Raw genomic sequence first — 24,673 nt, forward strand, 5'->3', positions numbered from 1 at the left:
CCCACCTATCTGTCTATCCATCTATCTGTCTATCCATCTACCTGTCTACCTACCCACCCACCCACCCACCCATTCATCCATCTGCCTACCTATCCACCCGCCCCTCCATTCACAACTGTCTACCCACCTGCCCACCCACCCATTCACCCACCTGTCCACCCACTGGCCTACCTATGTATCCATCTACCTGCCTACTTACTCACCCACCCACCTACCCATTCATCCATTTGCCTGTCTACCTATCCACCTACCCCTCCATTCATCCATCTGTCTACTTACCTGCTCACCCATCCATTCATCCACCTCTCTGCCCAGCAGCCCACCTATGTGAATATCTATGTGTCTACCTACCCACCTACCCATTCATCCATTTGCCTGTCTACCTATACACCCACACCTCCATTCATCCACCTGTTTACTTACCTGCCTACCCATCCATCCATCTACGTATCTACCCACCTGCCCACCCATCCTTTCATCCACCTCTCTTCCCACCAACCCACCTATCTGTCTATCCATCTACCCACACACCCACCCACCTACCCATTCATCCATCTGCCTGTCTACCTATCCACACCCCTCCACTCACCCACCCACCCACCTATCCCCTCTATCCATCCTCTCTACTCAATAAATAATTCCTAAGCATTTCACAAGCTTCAGCTCTGGAAACCCAAATGGAGTTTTCATCATGCTCCCTCCCCCGCCACCATCCCCCACGCGCCCGTGTCCATAGGAGGGTGGCTGGTGTTTGGGAGAAAGGGACACACACTGCTGAGCTGAACTGAGGTGAGACATGAACATCGCACTGTGACATTGTGTTTTCTGTGCCTCGTGCGTGTTGTGTTGGCGTCCCACAATCCCTCTAAATAAAGCACAGCAGCTTGCAGAGTTGGGAATGAATGCAAATGTATGCACTGACTGTAGCATCTACCAGCTCTTTAATTCTAGAAGTCTGCAAGGTGCACACAGACCAGAGATGGATTTAGGGACTCTGACCTGGTGAATATCCAAACACCCACGCAAGAAGCATCACCGCAGTGAGGCCGCTCAGCTGTCCGCAGGGTTGGCGCTGGCCACTGTCTTTGGTAGCTCTCTATTTGCCTGACTTAAAATCCTGTCCTGAATGCACACTTGTATCCACAAAGAGCTCACACATGTCCAAACCTTGTATTTCTCACAGGGGACTGAGTTCAGCCAACCCACTCATACACTCACCTGCCAATCTAGGCAGGGGGCGGGACCCAGGAAACTTCAGTGCAAGTGACACAGAGATCAGTTCAGAAACCAGGTCACTGTACTGATGGCTACTTCTAGTCTCTGCCCAGGAAACACGTGCCATTCCTTTCCAAAAAGTTGCCTGGACTTGATTTAGACCACCCATCTCTCCCAAACTTCTCCTCTTCTCTCCATCCCCAGAGGGATGTGTATTAACAGAGAGGAAAGTGTCCATCAGCCCCTTTGACCACATTCGGGTGATGATGCTACGGTCAGCAGCTACATCACACCCACGTTCAATGAGCCACCGTTAAATCCTAAATGAAATTCCTGTTTCACAGCAAGCTCTCTTGCATGTGGGGTGTGCATCTACACACCCGTGGCAGGGGGCTTCACATTCCACAGGAAGGACGGATAGCAGCATTTCCTTAACGAGAATGGAAATACCTGGAGGGAAACCCCAGGCCACCACGCCCATCCTCCCATTAACAAGACTGCTCCAGTGAGACCGAAAAGGTACCGAGGCTAAAAGGAGGTGCCTCAGGCACAGGCAGATCTGAGAAAGACGATCCAGCTTCAGCTGTTAATTATGTCTCCAGTGCAGGCAGCTGGTTATTCTTTAAGGAAGAACCATGAATAATAAAATGTGTGATTTGAAAAAAAAAAAAAAAATAACGTTTTCAATGATTTCCAAAGCCTCAAGGAGCTGTTTCACTTAAACCTGAACATGATTTCACATAAGAAAGGTTTCCTTTTTCTTTTATACTCCATTATGAGCAAATAGCCTTCAAATTGCCAGTGTGGTAGAGTTGAGAGGCAACTGTCCCACGGATTCTGGGTATGGACAACCCGAGGGACAAGGGCCACCAGCCAAGCAACAGGTGCAGAAGACCGCAGGACACTCCAGGAGAACCCCGTAAGGATCCCAGGTGCCTGTGCCGCCTGGGACAGAAGACTCATCGCCCAAAAGCCTCCTATCAACTCAGCAAATTAATGCAGAAGGCAGTGAACATGGTGGAGGTTGAGAGCCACAGTGTCACACACGGCCCCAAGGATGGGGAGCAGATGAACCTGCGCAGGGTTAGGAGGATCACTGGAGCATCCCTCCACCTGTCCCGGGACCCCTAACATGGCCAGATGCGAGGTGAGGCGGCCTGACGGTACAACCCTCCGCCTGCGCCGGGATACCTAACACAGCCGGAAGTTACCGGCGGAACATCCCTCTGCCTGCACCGGGGCACCTAACACAGCCGGAAGTTACCGGCGGAACATCCCTCTGCCTGCACCGGGGCGCCTAACACAGCCGGAAGTTACCGGCGGAACATCCCTCTGCCTGCACCGGAGCACCTAACACGGCCGGAAGTTACCGGCGGAACATCCCTCTGCCTGCACCGGGGCACCTAACACGGCCGGAAGTTACCGGCAGAACATCCCTCTGCCTGTCCCAGGACACCTAACGTGGCCGGATGCGAGGTGAGGAGGCCTGACGGTACAACCCTCCGCCTGCACTGGGATACCTAACACAGTCGGAAGTTACCGTCTGAACATCCCTCTGCCTGCACCGGGGCACTAGCACGGCCGGAAGTTACCATTGGAACATCCCTCTGCCTGTCCCAGGACACCTAACGTGGCTGGATGCAGGGTGGGGAGACCTGGCGGAACATCCGTCCACCTGTCCCGGGACACCTAACACGTCCAGAAGTTACCTTTGGTCCTTGTCTTCCTGGGTACCCTGGTAACCCTGGGACTCCGAGTTTTCCCTGGGGGAAGAAAGAGTTGCATTAATGGCCAGCACGGTATTGCTCCATCCGTTTCCTCGAAGCAGAGAGAAAGGACATGCGTTCTGGCAGGGGCCTGGAGGAGGGTGTGGTTTCCAGAGGCCGGGGCACACATCATCATGCAGAACCCCTGCCTGCCCTGGGTGGGGAGTGACTGCCAGCACCCATGAAGTCCAGCAGGTACTCCCGATGGTCCCTGCACTTGTCCCAAGTGAAGGCCCCTGGAGGAGAGGTTGTGCCACTGTGGAGCAAAGCAATTAGAGGCAAGTGCCCCAGCTCAAAGTGTTCTTCATCTCGGGACACCTCTGAGCCCTTCTGTGTGGGTCCACCTGGCAGGATGGGGCGGCAAGTCTGGGCCACTGCATGCACCATTCCTGCCAGAGCCCAGGGTGGAACAGGGTGGAGCAGGGTGTGTGGCTGGCCCAGGAGCCTACCGCAGCTGGAAACTGCAGGCCTATGGATGGCTGCATGCCCCAGAGCCTGCTCCGAGGACTCCGGCCTTCCTTCCTGCCAGGCTGCCACACCTTCAGGCCATTGGTGGGGACACCGTTATTACCCAGGTGTGGAGGTGGGAATGTGACAAGGACGGGGTCCTGGAATGTTGGGGCTCAGAACACAGGCTTTGTAGCCACTGGGAGGAAGGAGCCCTCCAAGGCAATGGTGGAGGGCTGGGAAGGGCTGAACCTGGGACAAGGAAAGGGTCGTCATTCAACAAACAGCTTCACAGGAGCAGCAGCGAGAGCCCAGGGTGGAGACAGGAGCCCTGCTCAGGAATTACCCCCACCCCATGCCTAGGGCAGCCACAGCCAACAGGAGCCTGAGGCCATGGGGAAGGGCCTGTCAGATCCCTCCCAAGAAAGTGGCTGAATGTCCCACATCACAAACCTTCTCCCCAGGGGGGCCCAGAGGACCAGGATCACCATTGGGACCTCCGCGACCCTTCGGGCCTTCAGGGCCATCTTCTCCCCTGGGACCGGGCGGGCCGATCTCCCCCTGCAAGCCAGAAAAGAGGAGGTAAGAGGACCCCCCCTACACACACACACTATTCTCCACCACCGTTGTGAGAGCAAGGGGACGGGTTACAGGCACCCTGTGGTCCGAGCTGCTCCACCAGCTCCGCCTCACTCAGGTCGCCGAGCTGCTCCTGGAGCCACTGACCAGACGAGCACATTGTGCTGCGAATTCCCGGGCTCTGTGGAAGCTGGTCTCTGCACCGAGGTTACCTGCTATTTATTTTCTCAAGGCTGCCCGCTCCTACTTCCCAATTACCTTCTCTAAATTGAGTGCCTCTTGGCTAAAATAACTTTGGTTAACAATAGTAGCTCTGAATTGCTATTTCTCCAAATAGAGCAGAGTGACTGGGAGCTGCTGCTTCTTCTGAAACCCTAGGAGGTATGGAAGTGGACCCCAGCCCCGATCGGGCAGTTACCTGGGCATAACCAGTAAACGGGAGAGCCACAGGAGGCATCCCAGGAACAGAGAGGCTTAAATTCCACCTCGTCCAACTTCCCCAAGTTACAGATGGGGAGCTCGGGGCTTAGACAGGGGAGAGGGCTCTGGAGTCTGCCCAGGCAATGATAGCGCCACGGCAGGGTCTCTAAATGCCCTTCCGGGCACCCTTTGTCCAGCAATGGACAAATCCTCCTCTGATCATCTGTCTCCAAGAGCAGCTGTAAAGCAGTGGTTCAAGTCCACAACAAAAATGTGTATTGCTCAGATAGAGAAAAATTAATAACTTCCTCATTCTGAAGCTCTAACCTGTCATTGGGTCAGGAACTCTCTGTCCCTAAGAGACGTTCCTCTCGTTCAATAAAATCATCCTTCACACATTTACAGAGCACCGAGTAGGTGCAAGGCCCCAGGCTGTGCTTTCTGAAGAGGTCCGGATGTGGGGTCCTGTTCCCCGGGCTCAGGACGGGTCCCACCCCTGCATCCCACCCTTGTCCCATGGCAACAAGCGCTCCACTCTCGGAGCCCTGGCACAGGAATGTGTGTCATCTCTTCTGAAGCTGCACCCTCATCATGTGGAGATGCCACATGTGTGAACAGAGGCATCAGAAAGGAGAAGAAAAGGACTTTCACCATCAAACTGAAAGGCCGCTGAGATGTGGGGATTCAGGAGCCTTCCACTACGAAAGAAGTTCTAGAATGGGTGCCTCTAGCAGCAACTTAACTGGGACAGCATTGCGAAACAGATCCCCACCTTCCTCCCCCTTCCTTCCCACAGAGGTGCAGATGGCCTCTGCCTTTTGCCTGCCAGGTTGGGACAAAGCGCCAAGTGTGTGGGGCTCTCCTGTTCTGGAAAGCCACCTGCGAGCCGGCGCTGCAGGAGGACGATTGCGGCAGCTGGGTGACAGCCATGCTACTGCCGACAGATGTCCGTCCCGGTGCGTGCACAGCTGTCACCACGGCTGTGCCCACCGGACGCCGAGGCCTCTCGGCTCCTTCTGCCGGGCTCCTGCTCACTGAGAGGTTACTGGAGAAACCTCCAAGAGATTTTTTGGCCGCCCTGGCTGCTCAAAGAGCTCCCTACCCTTCCTTCATGCCCTTGGTGTCACCTTCTCTTTAATTATAGGAATGTGCAGCCTGTGGCTTTCTGTGGTTGCCGGCAAGCCCCGGTCCCTCCCAGCACCCACCGGCTTTCTCTGGAGCCGAGCTAAATCATTCATTTAAAAACAAGCCAGGTTGCTGTGGCTTCTCCTGAGCCAAAATCACAGACCACAGGACTGTGTGGGAGTCCCAGGGCCCCTGAAAAACTGTTTGGGGACCAGGATGCTCCCCAGGCTCACAGGGATCCTAGACCCACGTCGTGTGCTGCCCTGTGGGTGCCGGCCCTGTTGGCCTGGGTAGCAGCTGTGCTCCTTGGGTAGACTGGGTCATTTCCAGAGCTGCTCTCCTTTCTCTTCCCAGGCACGGTTTATCGCTCGAGTCAGGTGAATAACTCTGCAATCCACAGGAGCGGCCAGAAGTGAACCCAGCCCCACTGACCCCTTGTGTGGGACACTGGGCGGAGGAGCTGGCGACCACAGGTTATTCCCAGTCCCCAAGGGGCAAGCTGAGGAGGAGGAGGTGAAGAGGAGCTGGAGAGAGTCGGGCCCTGGGCTCCAGGCCACTGTCCCCTTCCCACCAGGAATCTCTACCGAGAGTTTACGTCCATTCTGAGAAGCTGCCCTGTGGTAGCAAACATCCCCACCCCCTCCCACACGGCCAAGCCCACCCCTCCCACACGGCCAAGGCCACCTGGCCTTTCCCCAGCCCAGATCCCAAACCCGAGATGCTCACCCGATCACCCTTGATGCCCATGTCTCCTTTAAACCCAGGAAAGCCATCTTCACCCTGAATACGGGACAAGAGAGTGCCTTAGTCTAGGCAAGAGGACCCCCTCCCTGGTGGTCCCTTCCCCACTCCAAACCACCTCACTCAGCACCAGGTCCTCCACCCTTGGGAGGCAGCGCACATCCCGGACTTGAGGGTGGGCTTGGGGCCCGTCCCTCGAGAGTGGCATTCCCGTGAGGTCTGCATTCCCAGCTGTAACATTCTGAAGCTGGAGAGAGCTGCGTCCCTGCTTCTCAGGCAGGCCCAGTTTGAATCTGAAAGTTCTGCATGGTGAGGCCTCAGCAAGCCCAGGCCCCTGAGCTCCCGGCATTGTTTCTCAGTGCACTTTGTGGCATCCCATCAGCACTGAAGCGACAGGTAAAGGGGGTGACAATTGAGGATGGGGAGCTGGATGAAAATGCCCCTGCAAAGAATCCCTAAGGCCTGCAGTCAGAGGCAGTGCTTTCTGAAGGGTGGGGGTTGTTCCTGGGGGTGGCAGGGGAAGTCGGCGGCCCACACACCCCAGGCCTACTGGTGAATCTGGGAAACAAGTGAGGCTGCCCTGCTGTCCGTTGGAGTCCCTGGTCTAGACTTTCCCCATCCAGGAAACCACAGGGCCAAAGCCCTCAGATCCTTCCACAGAGGGCACGGGTGGCTCCTAGACAGGGCTCTTGGCTGGGCTTTTCCTCTCATTATTCAGGGGCTACATCTGGATCCAAAAAGAGTGAAAGGACGGGATCTGGGGACTCAGCCAGGTCGTAAACATTCAAGGCCTGGCTGGGAGCACACGCAAGGGAGGCAGCTTTCTGTGCAGTGAGAATCCAGCCCTCTCCAGCCAGCGCCAGCTCCCAGGGCCCCCAGGGCCTCAAGGCTCTTGTTCGCAGTGTTCACACAGTGCTGGAAGCTTAGCAGTGGCCACAAATCAAGCAGAAGTTCACAAAGACGGTCCCTTGACACTGCTCTCCTCCTTCCCCAGACCATCTCGGGCTGCCTGCGTGGCCCTCGGGAACAGTGCGGTAGCTGTCCTGGCAAGAAGGCGTCCTCTGCACAGCCTCATCGATATCATCTCAAGTAGCCCTGTCTCTGGTTAGGGACAAATGTGACAAGATCAAGTGGCAAAGCTAGACTCTTTGAAGCCACCTTGGAAAGGATGAAAGGTCCTCAGGTGAGGGAGCCTCCCTGGGGACCAACGGGATGGAGACCCTGTGTCGTCAGGGCCTCGTGTTCCGAAGCCCCAACGGGCTCCGTGTAGAAAGCAGTGCTCTTGGAGAGGCCAAACGGCTCAGCTTTCTTGGATGCAGACTTAGGGTTCCGCTGTGCGGATACCCTCAGGAAGGAACCAAGATGGCACAGGCTCAGGCCTCTTGGCTGGTCCTCCCACAAGGGCAGCCACTAAGAACAGACACCAGGGACAAGCACTCTCAGCAAACGCCATGGAACAAGGGCGTTCCTGCTGCCGCGTCATTTCTGATTCAGTTGTGGCCACTCGATGTGTCCCCTCGGGAATGGCTTTAAGGCTGGCAGATTTCACAAGAAAGGATCCAAGCGACATCTTCGACAGGTGGCAAATAAAGAGTCTCGGCACGTGGACCATCCCAGCAGCAGACGCCAGCACCCACACTCCAGCCCCGCAGGCCACCGTGGCCAGGGGAGAGCCCAGGGTCTGCCCAGCGAAGGGGCCCAGTGTGCTTTATGGAAAGCAAGTACTGCGTGGCTACATGGCATGGCAGGGTGAACCCGCACTGTTAGGCCACGGTGGGGAGGGCGGCACGGTGAGGCCGCCCTGAGGCCTAAATCTGTGTCATAACTGGGCCTTGGATTTGGCTCTGAGCTTCCTTCCACCAGAGTGAGAAGAGAAAGGTGGCCGGCCACGCAGCTCCATGTGGCTCAGGCTGTCACCGCTGCAGGCTGTACCCAACCTTCTGACTCTGGCAGGCATGCACGCAGGTGTAGTTAGCTTTGTTTTCACCACAGTGATCCGCTAGGCCTGACGTGCACCCACAGACCATGGCCAATGGCGCGGCCTCTCTCCCTCCCTGCCTGGTTCAGCTGCACGGTGAGTTTCTGCTGCTTGGGCTGCCCAAGGAAGAACGTCTAACAACTAAATGGACCCTCATGCCAGCGGCCAGGCAGGACGGCCCACCTGGGAGTGGGGAGGGTGACAAGTGTCCACTGGCCCCCGCAGGCACGTGGGGGCCTGTGTGTTTTCTCTGGGGCCAAGGCCTTCTTGTGCAGAGGCACAAACCCTGGACCCACTCAGCTCTGCTAGGAGATGTGTTCCAGGGTACCCGAGGGCCCATCCTCCTCAACTTATTGTTCTTCCGTCTGCAAACAGACGCTTTTCACAGAGTGGCATCAATTCCCCTCAATACTCAGAGGCGACGTCCACCTCAGCTGGTTTCATGGAAGAAGCATTGTGGGAGGGGCCCGCTGGCTGGAATGCAGCTCTGGACTAAGCAGAGGGCTCCACAGCCCCAAGGACAGACTTACCTTCTCACCCTTCGTGCCCTTCAGACCACGGATGCCATCGGCCCCCTGTGCGGGTGGGAAAAGAAAAAGGAGTGACTGGTTACAAATCTCAGCCTCCCTAGAGCTGTCGCAGGTGCAGGTCCAAGTCCCAAGTGTCAAGACGGGCTGAGCTCCCTGAAGCTGACAGATGAGGCCAGCGCCCTGCTCTCAACACACTTCTTCCCACGTGTCCCCCTGTGGCCTCGGGAGGCCCAGCGTGTCCACGATTCCTGGGCTGACTCCACTGACTCCTATTTATGCAAAAACCCAAGCCCATCCCTGGCCTTCCAGCCCAAGCTCTGGATCTGCCCTTCCAAGCGCCCACACCCCACAGCCAACACACCCCTCCTGCTTCCCGTTAGAGCATCATCTTCTAGAAACACCCCCACCTTTCAGAGGTTTGGGAGGAAGCAGGAAGTGAAGTCTGAGTCAGGTAGACTTGATTAGGTCCCAGCTCCCCCTCCATGGCCTCTGACAATGCTTGAGACTCAGTTTCCTCATTTGGGAAGTGGAGAGGACGACAACCCTCAACTCATTACCACTGTTGGGAGGGAAATGCCTGCTAAGCCCTCAGGACAGCACTTAGCACCCAGCACACAATAGGTGTCAATAACCAGAAGCCCAGTGCCATGGGAGTATTTCAATTCTGTGTTAATGAATAGATGATACTGTGATATTACTAAGGAATGATGATTACATTTATTGCAGTTGTCATGAGTTCAGGACACACCATCCCACCTCCTTGCTGAACAGGAGTTTCTGGGACGGGGGCCAGGACTATTTCTCTGACGCTCTCACTGTGCCAAGGGCCTGGGGCAGTGGAGGTAAATCTGTGGGTAGAATTATGCAGCCGCACCCTTGCCGTTAATGTCTTTGACTTCAGCCCTCCCAGCAGGGTGACTTTCAGCTAGAGAGACTACCTCGGGCTACCTCAGGCCACCTGCCCATGGGATGTGAGAGAGAGAGAAGCCACACTGCCCCCCGCACCGGGATTCCAGGCTGAGGCTGAAGCCAGGGCCACAGAGCACTGGAGGACGCAGGGGCTGCCGGCTGCCCTCTGGTGGTCAGAACTTCCCACATACTTGGCAGTTCTGGCCTTTCCCCAGGTCCTGGAGGGGGAGGGGCTCTGGGAAGGGATGCTCCTTTCTGCAGAGGTGGCTGGGCTTGGGCTGCGTGCCCTGGGCCTCCCAAGGAGCTGCGGATGTAACTGCAGAAGCACCTTCCACTCCAGTGCCAGCTCCAAGGCACTTTCAGCCACGCAGACAGAGCAGCGGCGTGGTTGCCCTGAACCATAATCGCTGGAGGATTTGGAGCACAGGGGACAAACAAGAGCTCTGCCACTATGCCTGCACGCACCATTGCCGAAGTCATGTCTGCTCCACACCTGGCCGCCACCACTAGCAGAGAGGCCTGGGACACCTCCCTGCACGCCCCGCACAGGGCGGAGGCAGCCAGGAGGGCAAGGTGGGCTCGAAGCAGCTCTGGTTCACCTGGCCTGGCACTTGGCACACGAATGTGGGCCAGTATGGGGTGCCTTGGGGGGACAGGGCACAGCTCAAAAACAGCACTGGCCCAGGCAGGGAGGCCGACTCCAAACAAGCCTCTCCCACGCTAGTCTCTGCCCGAGCCTGAGATGGGACATGGACCTCAAGATGGAGAGAAAGCACCAGACAAACACAGCATGCGCATTCCAGGGCCGAGTGGGAATGGCCAGCCAAGCCACGAGGACGCTCAGAACAGCCTGCTGCAGGCCACTGCCCCCACTGAGCACAGCGTCACTTGGCAGCACCTGTGGGCCCGGGCAGCCCAGGAAGGTGAGAAGTGACTCAGCTGGGCCAACTGCTGAGAGGCGAGTGGTTTCTAAGCACTTGGTGGTGGTTTTTTCCTACAGACGCCTTCTTCCGAAGCAATCCTGGCTGGAAGCCCCCAGAGGAAAAGAGAACAGGTAGGCCCATGAGGGCTGACACAGAGCTGGGGCCCTGGAAAACCACCTGCCATCTCACCACGGTGCGGCATCGCCTCAGACACAATAGCCCCAGAACCCCACAGAGAAGAGCTTTTTAGGAGATGAGCTACTTTCTTTTCTTAGGGCAATTTTGAGTTCTCACCATACTTGCAAAATAGAATAGCAACTTGAGATTCTGCTTATTTCCTCTGAAGCACACAGGAAAATCGCAGGTGTGGTTGCGAATACACTCGGGGTTGAGCCTGCTCAGCAGTGTCTGATCCTAAATGCAAGGTGATGTCCAGCTGCCCCTCCCTGCCGTGAGTCCTGGGGGACGGGGTTTGTTTGGCTGGCATTATTTTTCAGGAGCACTAAACTCCCTGGTATGGCATCCAGGGGGCATTGGCACCAGCTCTCCTCCCTCTCGCTGGGGAGGCTGGGGGACGCTGCTGCTCCCACCCTGTCCACGCCCTGCTGAGAGCAGGCAGGTAGGACCACGGCCCCCTGAGACCCCTCCCGGTCCTACAGTTCTAGCGTTTTAGGATCCCCATGAGAGCAATGGGACCAACTAGACAGAACCAGCACTTCCCAGAGTTTCTCGGCCATGGGGCTGTTGACATTGGGGCTGCTGTGTGCATGGTAGGGGGTGCAGCACCTCCCATTAGAGAGCACTCCCCAGTCATGCAGGAAGTGGCCCTGGCTGGGAAGGGCTGGACTGGAGCATCTGTGACACGGCCAGCCAGCCGCCCCACGAAGGAGCACTCAGGAGCTGCAGCACGGCTGGGGCTAGATGTGCATATAGCCCAGAGAGGGGCAGGCTTTTTTGTCCAAGGCCTGGATGTGAACTCCTATTTTAGGCCGCCTGGCAACCTCCTAGCAGCTGGGGGCTAAACGAAGGGTGGATCTGACTCTGTTGACAGTCAGGTTGAAATGGATGCCTCTTCAGAAGTGCAAGGCAGAGGGAAGCCTGGGGGCGGGCCAAAGATCAGTGAACTCAGAGGAACACAAAGGGAGCCTGCTGTGGCCTGAACATCTTGTGTCCACCAAAAACTCATATGGTGAACCCCAACACCCAAGGCAATGGAACTAGGAGGTGGGGCCGTGGGGAGGTGACTGGGTCACAGGGTGGAGCCCCTGTGATTAGGATTAGTGCCCTCACCAGAGGCCCCAGGGTGCTCGTCCCCCGTCTTCTGCTATGTGAGGACACAGTGAGAGGGGACCATCAGGGAACCAGATGGCAGCCCTTCCCAGACACTGAATCTGCTGCTGCTATGATCTTGGACTTCCCAGCCTCCAGGACGGTGAAAAATAATTTCCGGTTGTTTACGAGCCACCCATTTTAGGGTCTTTTTATTGTAGCAGCCCCAGTGGACTAAGAACCTTTTCCTGGGAAGAAACTAGGGCTTTGGTGGAAAATAACGGGCCCGCTCTCACCGAGGACTATCCACCTCCAACGGCGGCAGCTTGGCCCACGCAATCCCACGCCCTGCCGCCATCACCGCCACCCAGGCCGAGCTCGTGAGGCGCCAACACCACTCACATTTCCAAATGCACGGGAGCATGAGAAACTTTTTCCCCGACGAAAACTATTTTAAACCTCAGTTTTCCTTCCACCCTCTGCTTCCAAGTCTAACTGGATTGCTCATGTCATGAATGAATTTTAATCAGATAGACAAGATAAGAGCATTCTCCATAAACATTTTAAAGCAAACACCTTTTTAGCTCACAGAGCAGTGTTATGCAATTAGCCATGTATGGGAGTTGGCAGAGGCTCCTGCTATGCGACAGGAATTTGTAAAATAAACATGCTATAGAGCTCACATAATCAGCATTTCTGCTAAATTATCACCCTTATAAAATTTGCTAGGCATTTTGCTGCTAGAAGCTGGCTTTAGGGAAAAACCCGACTCGCCTCAGGCTCCCAACCGTTAGGAGGTCTCTCTTCAGTACCTCATGAACTCGGAATGTCCTCATTCCTGGGAAATGGAAGTCGGGGCCTCCCGGGGACAAGGGTGGGGCACATGATTTCGAATCCGGTTTGATTTCTGACAGCAGCCTCGATTTTAGTGGACTTTGGGGCATGTCACTGAAAACTGATGTCTTGGGCTCTCGGAGCAGGTGAGGGCGTGACCAGCCTGAGTCAGGAGGGTTGATGCGGAGCAGGAGGCAGTTTCCAGTCGGCCTCCATGCCCCAGGGCGGCCACACACTTCTGATGTGCAACAGTGTTTGAAAAGCATAAAGCCCTTTGGAGCAGGGAGGTGAAGGGCAGCGGAGCTGACGAGTCGTTTCTACAAATCCCTCAAGCTTGACTAGTTGCTATATATACACACATATTCCTTCATATCCAGTTAAAAGCATCTTGAAGGAAAGAGTCATCATAAGCCTTTAAGATGCCGCCAGTCCCCATTCTCAGAGGAAGAAGAGAGCTGGTCCGCATGCTCCTAGGCGTATGTCTGTCTACACAGAACGTGCCGTGTCCAGAGAGCTGCACAACTCGAGATTGCATTATCCAGCTCAGAGCAAACACAGTTAGCTGGGCTGTGACGGAGGGCACCTGTGTCTGGGATATTGTTCTGGAGCCGTGCGTCCCATGTAACGAGGTTGTCAGAGCCCTTCATGGCAGAAACACAATTCATTGGGAATAAACGGACAGCTCCCATGAACTCCGCCTTGCGACAGGGCTGGCCCGCCCAGATGCTATCAGTGGAGACAGACTCTCTTTCTCATTCGGAATGTGCAAATGTCTGGGAAGAAATGTTTCTGAGCTTCCCCAGGAAAGAGGCCAGGCTCTTGGCCTCAGCCGGGATCTGCTGTCTATGAGGAGAGTGGCAGAAGCCTGACAAATGGCCACAATAAAAGAGGCAAGAAGCAACAGGACGTGCCCCGTCCTCAAAGATGGCTGCCAGCGCGCACCTGGCTTCATCACCACAGACTGCAGACTGTCCCACGCTCCGTATCAGCCCTCCTGACTCCAGCTGGTCACACCCTCGCCTGCTCAGGCCCGCTGTCCTGAGACCTAGCATCCACATAAGTGACTGGGAGGACTGGGCTACTCCAGTTTGAATAGCAGGGACATTAAACCACAGAGAATTCCCTCCAACCAGCCACGCCAAGGCCCGCAGTCCCAACCCTGACCTCCGGGATGACCTGGAGTGGCATGAGTCTCTCTCACCTTGACTCCTCGAGGACCTGGGTAGCCGATTGGACCCTGGGGGCCAGGTGGACCCTAAAACCAAAGAGAAAAAGACCGTTAGCCCCGTGCCAGTGTGGAGGTGCCTGGGGAACATCAGGAAATTCCAGAGTTCTGGCATAGCCCTCCTGCTGAGAGCAGGGCGAACATCCCAGGTCAGAGCCTTTAGACAGGCTCCCCATGGGAGACTCACACAGGTGTTCCCAGCCTGCACTGATGGTGGAGGTGTGGCTGTGTCTCATGCTGAGCGGGACACAGAGGTGAAGCAGACGCTGGCCTCACCCGACAGTCAGGGAAATAAGGGATAGGCTGGGGGAACGGTGAGATGATAAAAGACCAGCTTTGGAGCTCTGCAAGGAGCATTGTCCCTAAAGAAATGCATCCCCAGCCTCAGGACCTTGAAATAAATCAGGAGTGCTTCTGGCTGGGAGAAGGGTCAAGACTGCTAGACAGGGAAGAGACATCCTCCAGCAGCCGAGGGCCTCGCTGATGCTCATCTAGAGCTCACGGGGGTGGGCATCCAGCCCTGCCTGCCCCAGCCCAAGACACAGGCATGACGAACGGCTCCCACCGCCTCCCTCCCAGCCCCCTTTCCACATGGTGTCATGGCAGCAGCTGGAGCTCCTAAACAGGATAGGCTTGGTGGCCTCCTCTGCAAGGCTGCAGTTCTGAGACCCGGCCCCGGAGTGCCTGCTCCCTGCTGTATCCCATCGCTAACAGGATGCCTGGCACATAGAGGAACTCAGGAAGTCCCAAGAGGTAAATGAATGCCTCTCGTCCCAGCTGAAAAGCCAGCTCTCGGAACAGCGGGCCTGTGCTGTGGGCTCCATGTGCCAACCGCCGGTCAGCACCAGTTCCGGGTGCTGTGCAAGCTCTGGTGGCCCCAGGTGCTGCCTCCACCTCTGATGATAAGAGGCTGTGCCCAGGGAGGATGGTTGGTAAACGACCCACTGGAGGCAGCAGGAATAGGGTCTCTCATGGTGAACAGAAGCCAAGGGCCGAGGGGAGGGTTCACCCCAGTGGCTGCTGTGACTTTCAGGAGAGGAAGCAGGACAGAAGTGGCGAATCTCAGACCCTGCTGGGTCTCAGAGGCGGCACGTTGGAGAAGTGCCACTGCCAAGCAGGCCTGGCACTGGAAATGGAAACCCTGAGAGGACTGGCGCTAGCTCTGCTGCCCTGGAGGGTCAGTCCTGGCCCACTACACCCTTGGCAGGGGGCGCTGGGACCAAGCCCCAGACCCCATCTTGCCTATACAGGCCCTGCTTCAAGAGATAAATGTTAGTCAGGCCCGATCCCAGAGCCTGTGACGAATGGGGCCTCTGGAACCCTGGTGCAGGTGGGCCTCCGCCCTCAGCCCCAGGCTCCCGATGACCATGAGCTCAGTGTGCGGTTTCAACACACAAGTGGTCTTGGGGTGAACAAAGGTTGGGGCACACCAGGACAGCAACAGTAGTCCCTGCTGTCTGCTCCTCCCGTCTGGAGGCTCTTCCCACAGAGGCACTTGCAGCCCAGCAGCTTTGTCATGAATCACAGTGGAGAGAAGGCGCTGTGAATGCGCTGCATGGGACGCTCGCAGGCCCAGCAGGCCCCGCTGGAGGAACCATGAGCCGCTCACAGTGCCGGACACAGGCATCCGTAGAAAGATCCCATCCCTGGCACTGGCATCACCTGGCAGTCTGTCCCCGTTGATAGCAGCATCTCCCTAAAACTCAAAGGTCACCCAGCTTGTGCAGATTCAAGGCCAGAGCTGAACACTGAGACGCTGCCCTGCTGCCCGCACCCGATCTGGTCATGGGCACCTGATCCGGTCATGGGCACCCGATCTGGTCATGGGCACCTGATCTGGTCACGGGCATCCAATCTGGTCATGGGCACCCGATCTGGCATTGGGCACCCGATCTGGTCATGGACAGCAACTGGAGGGTGCGGTGAGGGGCAGTGACCCAGACGGATGCCCCGCTTCTCAGAGAAAAGGCCTGTGTCCCCCCTAGGCTGGGTCCCTTGGTGGAGACACCTGAGGAAGGTCTGAGTGTCCCCGGCTCCTTCCTTTCCAAGTTGGGCGTCCCTGAGCAGAGGCTGAGCCCAGAGCACCTGGACCCACCCTGCCTGAATGCTGAAGGGTAGGAGGGCGCAGCGAGCACCCACCTGACCTCCTTTCTCTCCTGGAGGGCCTTCTTTGCCAGGGTGTCCCTGTCACAAAAGAAGAAGCCTTAATTAGTCAGCACCACTCCAGAAAGCAACCTCCCTCGCTTCCCCTCCCTGCGTAGCATCCATGATCATGGAGCCCATTTCCCTCCCTCCCCAGGAAAACCAAGAGCACCAGAAGTTGAAGCAGCCGGACAGGCAGCCAAGCACAGCCCGGCCTCCCCGGGCCTCCACCAGGCCCTGAACCTCGACTGCTTCATCTGCAAAATGGAAACAATAAGCCTGACCCTGGCCCGACCCCGGCCACGGTCAGAGCGACTTGGGGAGTGTGCAGCAACCCCCAAGTGCACAGGTGACCTGCACGGTGGCTCCTGACCCGGCCAGAGCCAGCCCCGCCCTGTGGTACAGGTCCACAGACCAGCGACCCATGAGTAGGGACAGGGCCAACAAGGGCCTCTTCCCCAGGTCACCTAACAAGATGAATCTGCATACTAACAAGCTGGGACCAGGTTCCTGGCATCCCTGCTTCCTGGACTAGCAACTGCTGAGCTGTCTGCAAACCTCGGAATCTCTGATTGTTGGGGAACCAAAAGCAAAGCAAGGTTGGTGCGGGGTGGAGGGCTAAGGCGCGCAGGGTGGAGGGCTAAGGCGCGCAGGGTGGAGGGCTAAGGCGCGCAGGGTGGAGGGCTAAGGCGCACGGGGTGGAGGGCAAGATGCGTGGGGTGGAGGGCAAGGCTCTGCGGGGTGGAGGGTAAGGCGCGCGGGGTGGAGGCTAAGGTGTGCGGGGCGTGGGGGTAAGGCGCGCGGGGCGTGGGGGTAAGGCGCGCGGGGCGTGGAGGGTAAGGTGCGCGGGGTGGAGGGTAAGGCACGCGGGCTGGAGGCTAAGGCGCGCAGGGCGTGGAGGGTAAGGCATGCGGGCTGGAGGGTAAGGTGCGTAGGCTGGAGGGTAAGGCACGCAGGGTGGAGGGTAAGGCATGTAACTTGACTGAGGGGTCCCAGCACATCCATAAGTCTTCAAACAGGTGCCTCATTTGAGACCCACACCCTGGGGTCTCCACCTGGCCTCGGGGATGGAGGGGAGCTGAGCGAAGGTGAGGACCTGTGCCCCACGCGACAGGTGCCCAGCCAAGGCCCTAGGAAGGACCTGTGGCTCCTGCCTGCCTGGGCCTGTACTAATTCCATTTCTAGGAATGCAGGTTTCTCTGACCTTCCAACCCAAACGGGTCACTCGGTTTAATGCCTGTGAGCTCAGAATCAGTGAGCCAAATGTCCAGGATAAAAACAGAAAGATCATCAATGTTCACTGTGTGGAAATGCAGTTCCACCAACAAGGATTCCAGGAAAGAGGCCAGGTGGGGTGGCGAGCAGGCCGGCAGGGCGGGGTCTGGTTCTACTCCTGAATACACTCAACCTGCTGTGTGAGCTTGGGCAGGTCACTTGCCCTCTCTGGGCCTCCCGCTTCCTCAGGTGTCACATGAGAGGGTGGCGAGATGCTCTTCTACCTTGAGTGGGCTAACGATGATCTGAGACTCTCTCTAGACACAGTAGCATTCAGAAGACCCAAGTCTCGTCACCTGAATTAAATGGTTTGTATGTGACTTTTAAATTTTTATTAGCCATCCAGTTGGACTTGATGTCTTTGCAGACAGCTATTCTAGCAAGTGAGTGGGAGGGTGCAAAGTTCCCCTTGAGGGAGGCTTTGAGGAAGTCCAGGCACCTGCGGGACCCCATCCGCTGCTCCAGCCAGGAGGGGACATGCTTGGCCACAACACAGCCTTCCAGAAACAAGGCTCATCGCGCCAGCTCCTCACGGTGGCCGGGCTGGACCTGGACAGAGCCAACGGGAGGGCGTCCTGGACCAGGGTGGCCAGGAGGGGTTCTTTGTGGCCCTTTATTACAGTTTCTATCAAGCACAGACACCTTTCTGTGAAGGACCTGGTGGGTGGATCTGCAGGGGGGCCAAGAGCTTGGCTCTGGACTGGGCACACCCAGCCACGGCTGCTCGAGGAAGCCCCCAGGGCTCTCCACGTGGTCATTTCCTCAGTTCCAGGCTGGAGATAACAGCACAACTGCACACAGCGCTGCTGCAGAGACGCACAGAGCGTTTGCAAAGTGCTCAGGACTGCGCCCACCCAGGGAGCGCCACGCAGAGTTAGCGGCCAGCATCATGGTGGCCTCCATTCCCATCCAGGCCAAATTCCTTTAGGTATATTTTCAGTTACAGATAGAGAATGGGAGTAGGCAGTGGGGGGAAGCACAAAGCTCCCTCATTAAACATGTGTGAACAGGAAAAGGCAGAAAGGAAACGTCACAAGATAACCATGACTGATTTTTCTGCCCCTTTCTTTCTCCTTGTGTGCGTTTCCCAGTATTCTATAATGAGCAGTGCTTCTGTAATGGGAAAATAATAAAGCTTACATTATTTGTATCTGATATGTTCTGATTTAAAAAGTAATGTATGTTCATCTTAGACAATTAGGCAAGTGGAAGAGGAATTAAAATCCTTCATCACCTCACTGCGCGGAGTGGCTGTGGCTAATTGTATGATAGAATCATCCGTTGTCTCTGCATATATGCATGTGCCATTGGCATGGTAGATCATTTTTAATTTAATATTACATTGTGAGCATTTTCTCATGTCACGGAGTATTTGTCTAAATTCAATTCTTACTGGCTCTGTAATATTCCACTGAGCCATAATTCACTTAACCATTTCCCCAGCGTATGGTATCAGGAATATATTCCACTGAGCCATAATTCACTTAACCATTTCCCCAGCGTGTGCTATCAGGAATTATTCAACAACATATTTCAAGGTATCGAGTCTGCTCTGAAGCACCTCATACTTCTTGATGGATTTTAAGTCAGTCTTCCTTTCTTTGAAACCAAAACCAAAGCAAGAAAAAAAGAGAACTCTCTCTGTAGGGTTTACCCTCAATGTGCTGCCTTTGTAAAGGAGAATTTCTAAAAATCTTTTCTTTCCTCCAGATTCGTGTGAGATGGCTGGGGCTGTCTTTGGGCCTGCCCATGGCTTCCTTTTGTTCGACGCACCTTCATGCGAATGGGGTCCACCTACGCTCACATTTTAAGGTTTAAATTCGGGCCGGGGAAGGGACATCTTAAAGGCCCTTCTTTCCCCCAAAGAATATAAAAGGAAACTGCAGGCTCTTTAGGGACCCCAATTCTTTGGATGTTTCAACATGGGGAAGGGAATTCCAGAGAGAACAAGTTAGGTCAGCTAAGGGCTGAGCGAATGATCTTGTCAGGAAGGTGAGGTGCGGCCCCCTTCACACCTAGGCCCCCCTTCTCCCCGCAGAAGGAAAGAGGGGTACAGCCCACGTCACACCCAGGTCCCCTCCTCCCTGCAGGGCTCTGGGCCCAGCTGCCCTCCCCACAGATTGCGGCCCATACTCCATGGACATCACAGCCAGCAGCACGGGAACAGAAAAAAAGGCTGGAAGGGACACACGTCCACCCGCTGTCAATGGCTACATCAGGAGATGAGATCAAAGGTGGCTATAATTTACTGTAATTGTATTTATTTTCCTAATTTTCTATAACAAGATGTGCCGCTTTGATAATTAGACAGGGTGATGAAACGTAAATTAAAGGACACAAATAACACATTGGAAAAGATGAACTGCTCAGTACGCAGACTCCCATGTGGCCAGGTGACCACGGGGCCCTACAGCTGCCCACGTGGGGATGAGAAGGCTCCACTCTGCTTGTTCTGATCAAGAAAGGGCAGTTTGTGATGTGGGAGTCACTGGGCCGACTGACTCAGCCTGAGGGATGCTGCGTGGTGAGCAGTCACCGATAATCGTCAACATATTTAACTTCCTGGTTTAGTTTTCAACAGTGTTATTAAAACCATACAGCACACTGTGTCTTCAATAATTAATTCTGCTAATCTCGTCTGTGAAATAGACTCAGCATTAACTGAATAATCAAAACCAAAACCGCAGCAGGCACTTACAGAGGGTGGTGGGTGCAAATCAGCTCACACTCGTGTACATGCACGTGTGCACGCACGCACGTACACATTCTGAGTGTGCTCTACTTCCTCACACCTACGCCCTCCACACAGCTTAGCCACAGATTGGATTTGTCACCAGCTCGCTATTTCCAGGCGGAATCTAATTTGACTCCACAGCTGTGCCTGCACACATTGCAAACGCGTTTGCTCACCACCTCCCTTCTCAGTGCGTGAACACTAAAAATACACACCACGTACCCTGCCTCTTCGCTTCCAACCCTGGGGATGCAAGCGATGGCCTGGAGCCCGGCCCAGCCCTCCTCACGGCTCAGCACGCAGGCCTGACTTCGGTAATTAATCAGCACACCCTAATAAAGAGCTAATATTCCTACTCGTGCAATCACCGCTCGGTGATTAAAACACATGATGCTAAGGGTGTCCAAACGCAAGAATGACCCAGCAGTCAAGCTGGAGACCAAATGGGTCTTCATCAACAGAGCCAGAATGAGTCAGTGCCGGCCAACAACCCCAAAGAGCCTGGGCCCACAACCCCTATCCGCAGGGAGGAGGTGGGGAGAGTACGCAGGGATGAGGTGGGGAGAGTACGCAGGGAGGAGGTGGGGAGAGTACGCAGGGAGGAGGTGGGGAGAGTATGCAGGGAGGAGGTGGGGAGAGTATGCAGGGAGGAGGTGGGGAGAGTATGCAGGAGGAGGTGGGGAGAGTATGCAGGGAGGAGGTGGGGAGAGTATGCAGGGAGGAGGTGGGGAGAGTATGCAGGGAGGAGGTGGGGAGAGTATGCAGGGAGGAGTGGGGAGAGTATGCAGGGAGGAGGTGGGGAGAGTATGCAGGGATGAGGTGGGCAGGGCTACTCACCGGGGGTCCGTCAGCACCGGGCATTCCTGGAAGGCCTGGTTTACCCAAGGGACCCTAGAACAAACCAGAGACTCCGTGAGGCTCACCTGACCTCTCTGTAGGCCCCCAAGGTTACTTTTCAACATTTCTGCCCACACAGCATTTGCTGAGAAGTGTGGTCAGAGGCACTGGGTCCCCGTTTGTGAGGCATGTAGCCACAGTAGCACCCGGGGGCAGCTCCACCGTTCTGAGCACCTTCAGGTTTTGCTGTAGGAACAGAATCAGCCCACCAAGTGCCCCCATTCTTCTCCACATCCACCTGCTGCATGCTGGGGCCCAGGAGGGCATCGTCCGGCCTCCGCTGCTCTTACAGTGCTGTGCCTTCTTCAAGTGCTCCCACCACCCTGTCCTCCCGGGTCTGTTCACACAAGCACCCCAGGGCGGGGCAGGCCATCCCGCCGTGTAAGGCCCACAGCCTCAGCATCCCATAAACACCAGCTCCTGGAAGGTCCCAGGCCCAGAAGCAGCCCGGCCCTCTGTGTTTCTCAGGCCACCCCGGGGATTGTCATGCACTCAGAACCACCGCCTTGGAGGTGTTTTTGCTGGTGGCAACCAAGGCGCTTTAAGCTACCTGAACTATCTTGTGCCTGGTTAACCGACAAGCTCTAGAAGGGCAAGTGCTTCCAGCTCTCGTTCCAGGGCCTAGGACACAGTAGGCTCTGGAGATACAGTCAGGTTGCCAAATTTAGTGAAACTAAACTAAACCAAAATAAACAACAACAAAACAAGATGCACAGTTAAATTTGAATTTCAGATACACAATAGTTCAAATTTAACTGCATGGCCTGTATTTTTGTTCCTTGCTAAATCCAGCAACCCCTGTACATACTAGAGAATGAATGAGTGAATAAATGTATGAATCAGTGAGACACGGATCCAAGATTCTCCTCATGCTTCTGGCCCAGTTCTTGGCACTCTGAGCTTTGGCGTCTCTTGGGAGCACCAAGATATACATTGAGAGCTGGTGGATACCAGGGGTCCTCTCGGGGCAGGCCAGGGAGTTCAACTGCAGGCAGGCAGTGGTCCGCAACACAGCCCAGGCCCACCTACCTTTTCTCCTGGAGGACCAATTGCACCCTGGGGGCCTGGAAGACCCTAGGAGGGAGAAAGAGCCAGAAAGGGAAGGTGAGGGCGCTGATTGACTCAGAATCCTGCCCTGCCATCCGCCCATCTTCTCATTGATGTCTCCCTCATCCAGGCACCAACCCAGGTCCTAGTCTCCCTCCAGATAAGAGGAGGGGCTGCAACTTGGCAGGGACAGAGCTCGCCACTCCCTCCCAGGGCTCAGGGCTGAAGACATGTGCCTCCCACGGCCGGATCCCCGTGAGCTGCCTCTCCCGGGCTCACTTACCTGGGCACCCGGATTACCCTGCTGTCCTGGGGGGCCAGGCTCTCCCTGGGGACCCTACAGGAGACAAAAGCAAAGGCACTGAAGGGGGCTCTGGGAACTGGACCCCGTTCCCTGGGTGTCGTGTGCCCCCTCACTGGCCTCCCATCCTTTCAAACTGCTCCCCACTGCCTGATGCCAGGGGGAAGGGAAAGGCGTCCAAGTCCCACCACAGAGATCAGCACCAGGACCAGGCGCCTCTGAGGCTGTGGAGGTTAACTCTGATGGAGTGAGCACTAACTCGTTTATGCAAATACACCCAGACATCCGTCCAGGAAGGAACACATGAGAGGAACGGACCAGAAATGATTTATCGGGCAGAAAACTCCCAAGTCACCACGTCATGCTAGTCTCCGGGTGCCACTCGCCACTGGAGGGTGGGCGCCACAGAAGAGGGTCTGCAACCTGCCCTTCACGTTCCCAGCTGAGGTGGACAGCGATGGACCTCCCTAGCGGGGCAAGGAGTGTGCCCAGGTAAAATGCCCCGGAAGCCAGGCCACGGGATCCCAGGGACTTACCACATTTCCTTTCGGCCCCGGCTGGCCGTCCATACCCGTTACACCCTGCGTGCGATTTTAAGAAGAAAAATATGTAACTGAATGCGAAAGAACTCACAGTACTCAAAAGGAAAATCCCACTCAACTCAGCTCAGATGCCCGTCCTACAAAGAATCAGAGGACGGATGCTGTCTGGGGAAGGAAAAGACCTGACTCCAAATCCCTTCCCAGAGGTCCACTGGTCAGCCCCGGTAACCCTCAGCTAAAGGTTAACTGAGCTGCCAGGCCCCTGCATTCCACGGGGCAGGCCTCAGGTTCTAGAACACCAGGTCATGGGGCTGGGAAGGCTGAAGCGGGCAGGCCTGGCCCTGGGGAAGCTGCCCACCAAGACACAGCCCCACTGGCATCAAGGGCTTCAGCCTCCTTCCAGAATGTTCACAGAAGCTGCTGGAAATTCTTTCTAGCAGGGAAGAAATGTGACATCCTGGGTTTCTGCTTATAACTGAAATAGCATACGCTGGCTGTCAGGAGTTAAGTGCAGCCGAGGTGAAGCGGAGCTGTGAGGCCAGCAGCCTCGGGCCTCCACCTGCGAGGCCACACTTGCTGGGACCGTGTCTACAGCGTCTGAACGTCAGTGTCCCACTCATGCCTCACACTGGCAGCAGGCAGGTGTCAGAGGGGCCAGCACAGACTTCCTGTCCCTGTGCCCAAGTGGCCACCGGCTGGGAGGTGGGGTCTCAAAGGCCAAGATGGGGGCAGACAAGCAGAGTGGCGATAGGACTTACGGGAGGTCCAGGAGGACCTGGAGGCCCCTTCGGCCCAAGCAGACCACGTGGCCCCTGTAAGAGGAAAGGGAAAATAGGTTTTAAACTCGGGCAGAAATCCCAGCCCTCCTCTCTGTCCCCTATGCCCGCTTGGCCTTGACTCCACCCAGAACCCCAGTTGGTGACTCAGGCCTCCTGGCCTCCCAGCAGCGAGGTCCAGACTCCCTCCCAGCCTGCTGTGCCGCCTCCCTCCACCCCACCCTGGTGCTGGGAACCAAGGGCAGGTGTCTGGAATTGCTGGGAACTCAGAGAGGACACCATGGGGCACCCTCAGGGAAAGGAGGGTTTTCAAGCTGACCGGCTCCTGTGACACTTGCTGGGGGCACAGACGCTCCCCCCAAGAATCACCACGCAATTACATTCCACCGCATGGAGCCCTTGCGCCCCATCCCCATGATCAGCTCACTCTCAAATTCCCCTCCGCAGCGACATACGACTGTTTTTGTGATATCACAGGGTCCGAGGGTGCGGGCAGGAAGGCGTCAGGCGAAACTAGTCCCCGGTGGGAACCCCACGACTGAACGTGCGGAAGGAGGCATGGGGTACAGATCTTTTCCAGGACGCTACTCTGGTCAAGAGTTGGCACGCCCTCCCTGGTGAGCCAGGGCGCGTGCAGAACAGTTCCCGCTTACCGCAGGTGGAGGGAGATTCCGGGAGCACTGCCTGCCACCCGCGGGGAATTACGGAGCCTTCACCCCAGATACGTGGACTTCAAGTGCTCTTAATTTGGACAGAACCTTTTCAGATTCTGTAGAAGAGAGATCCTTCCCCCGCTCATTGCCTGTTAAATGCTTCCTTCGTTATTTTAATACCTAGTGGTAGCAACGTTTCTTGGAAGCTAACAGCCCAGAAGGTATTGCTTGGACGTGTGTTAAGGAGAGAGTGGAGTTGATGAATTCTCCTTAGAGGCTAATCAGACATCTGGGGTATAATTTAGTCCCAAATGAGTCTGCAGGCGCCGACCACTGCCTCCTCTA

At 56.0% G+C, this 24,673-nt stretch overlaps 1 protein-coding gene across 1 annotated transcript in view; it reads right to left on the reverse strand.

Moving 5' to 3' along the window:
- Positions 1-24,673, reverse strand: part of COL5A1 (collagen type V alpha 1 chain) — a 207,313-nt gene that overhangs the window by 59,937 nt on the left and 122,703 nt on the right. The window contains 11 exon segments of the mRNA XM_033238619.1: positions 2,925-2,978; positions 3,882-3,989; positions 6,279-6,332; positions 8,802-8,846; positions 13,938-13,991; positions 16,101-16,145; positions 20,950-21,003; positions 22,039-22,083; positions 22,340-22,393; positions 22,894-22,938; positions 23,658-23,711. Of these exon segments, the coding sequence (XP_033094510.1) occupies positions 2,925-2,978; positions 3,882-3,989; positions 6,279-6,332; positions 8,802-8,846; positions 13,938-13,991; positions 16,101-16,145; positions 20,950-21,003; positions 22,039-22,083; positions 22,340-22,393; positions 22,894-22,938; positions 23,658-23,711 (612 nt within the window).

Source organism: Trachypithecus francoisi, unplaced genomic scaffold (genome assembly GCF_009764315.1).
Source record: "Trachypithecus francoisi isolate TF-2019V2 unplaced genomic scaffold, Tfra_2.0 Lachesis_group16, whole genome shotgun sequence".
NCBI lineage: Eukaryota > Metazoa > Chordata > Mammalia > Primates > Cercopithecidae > Trachypithecus > Trachypithecus francoisi.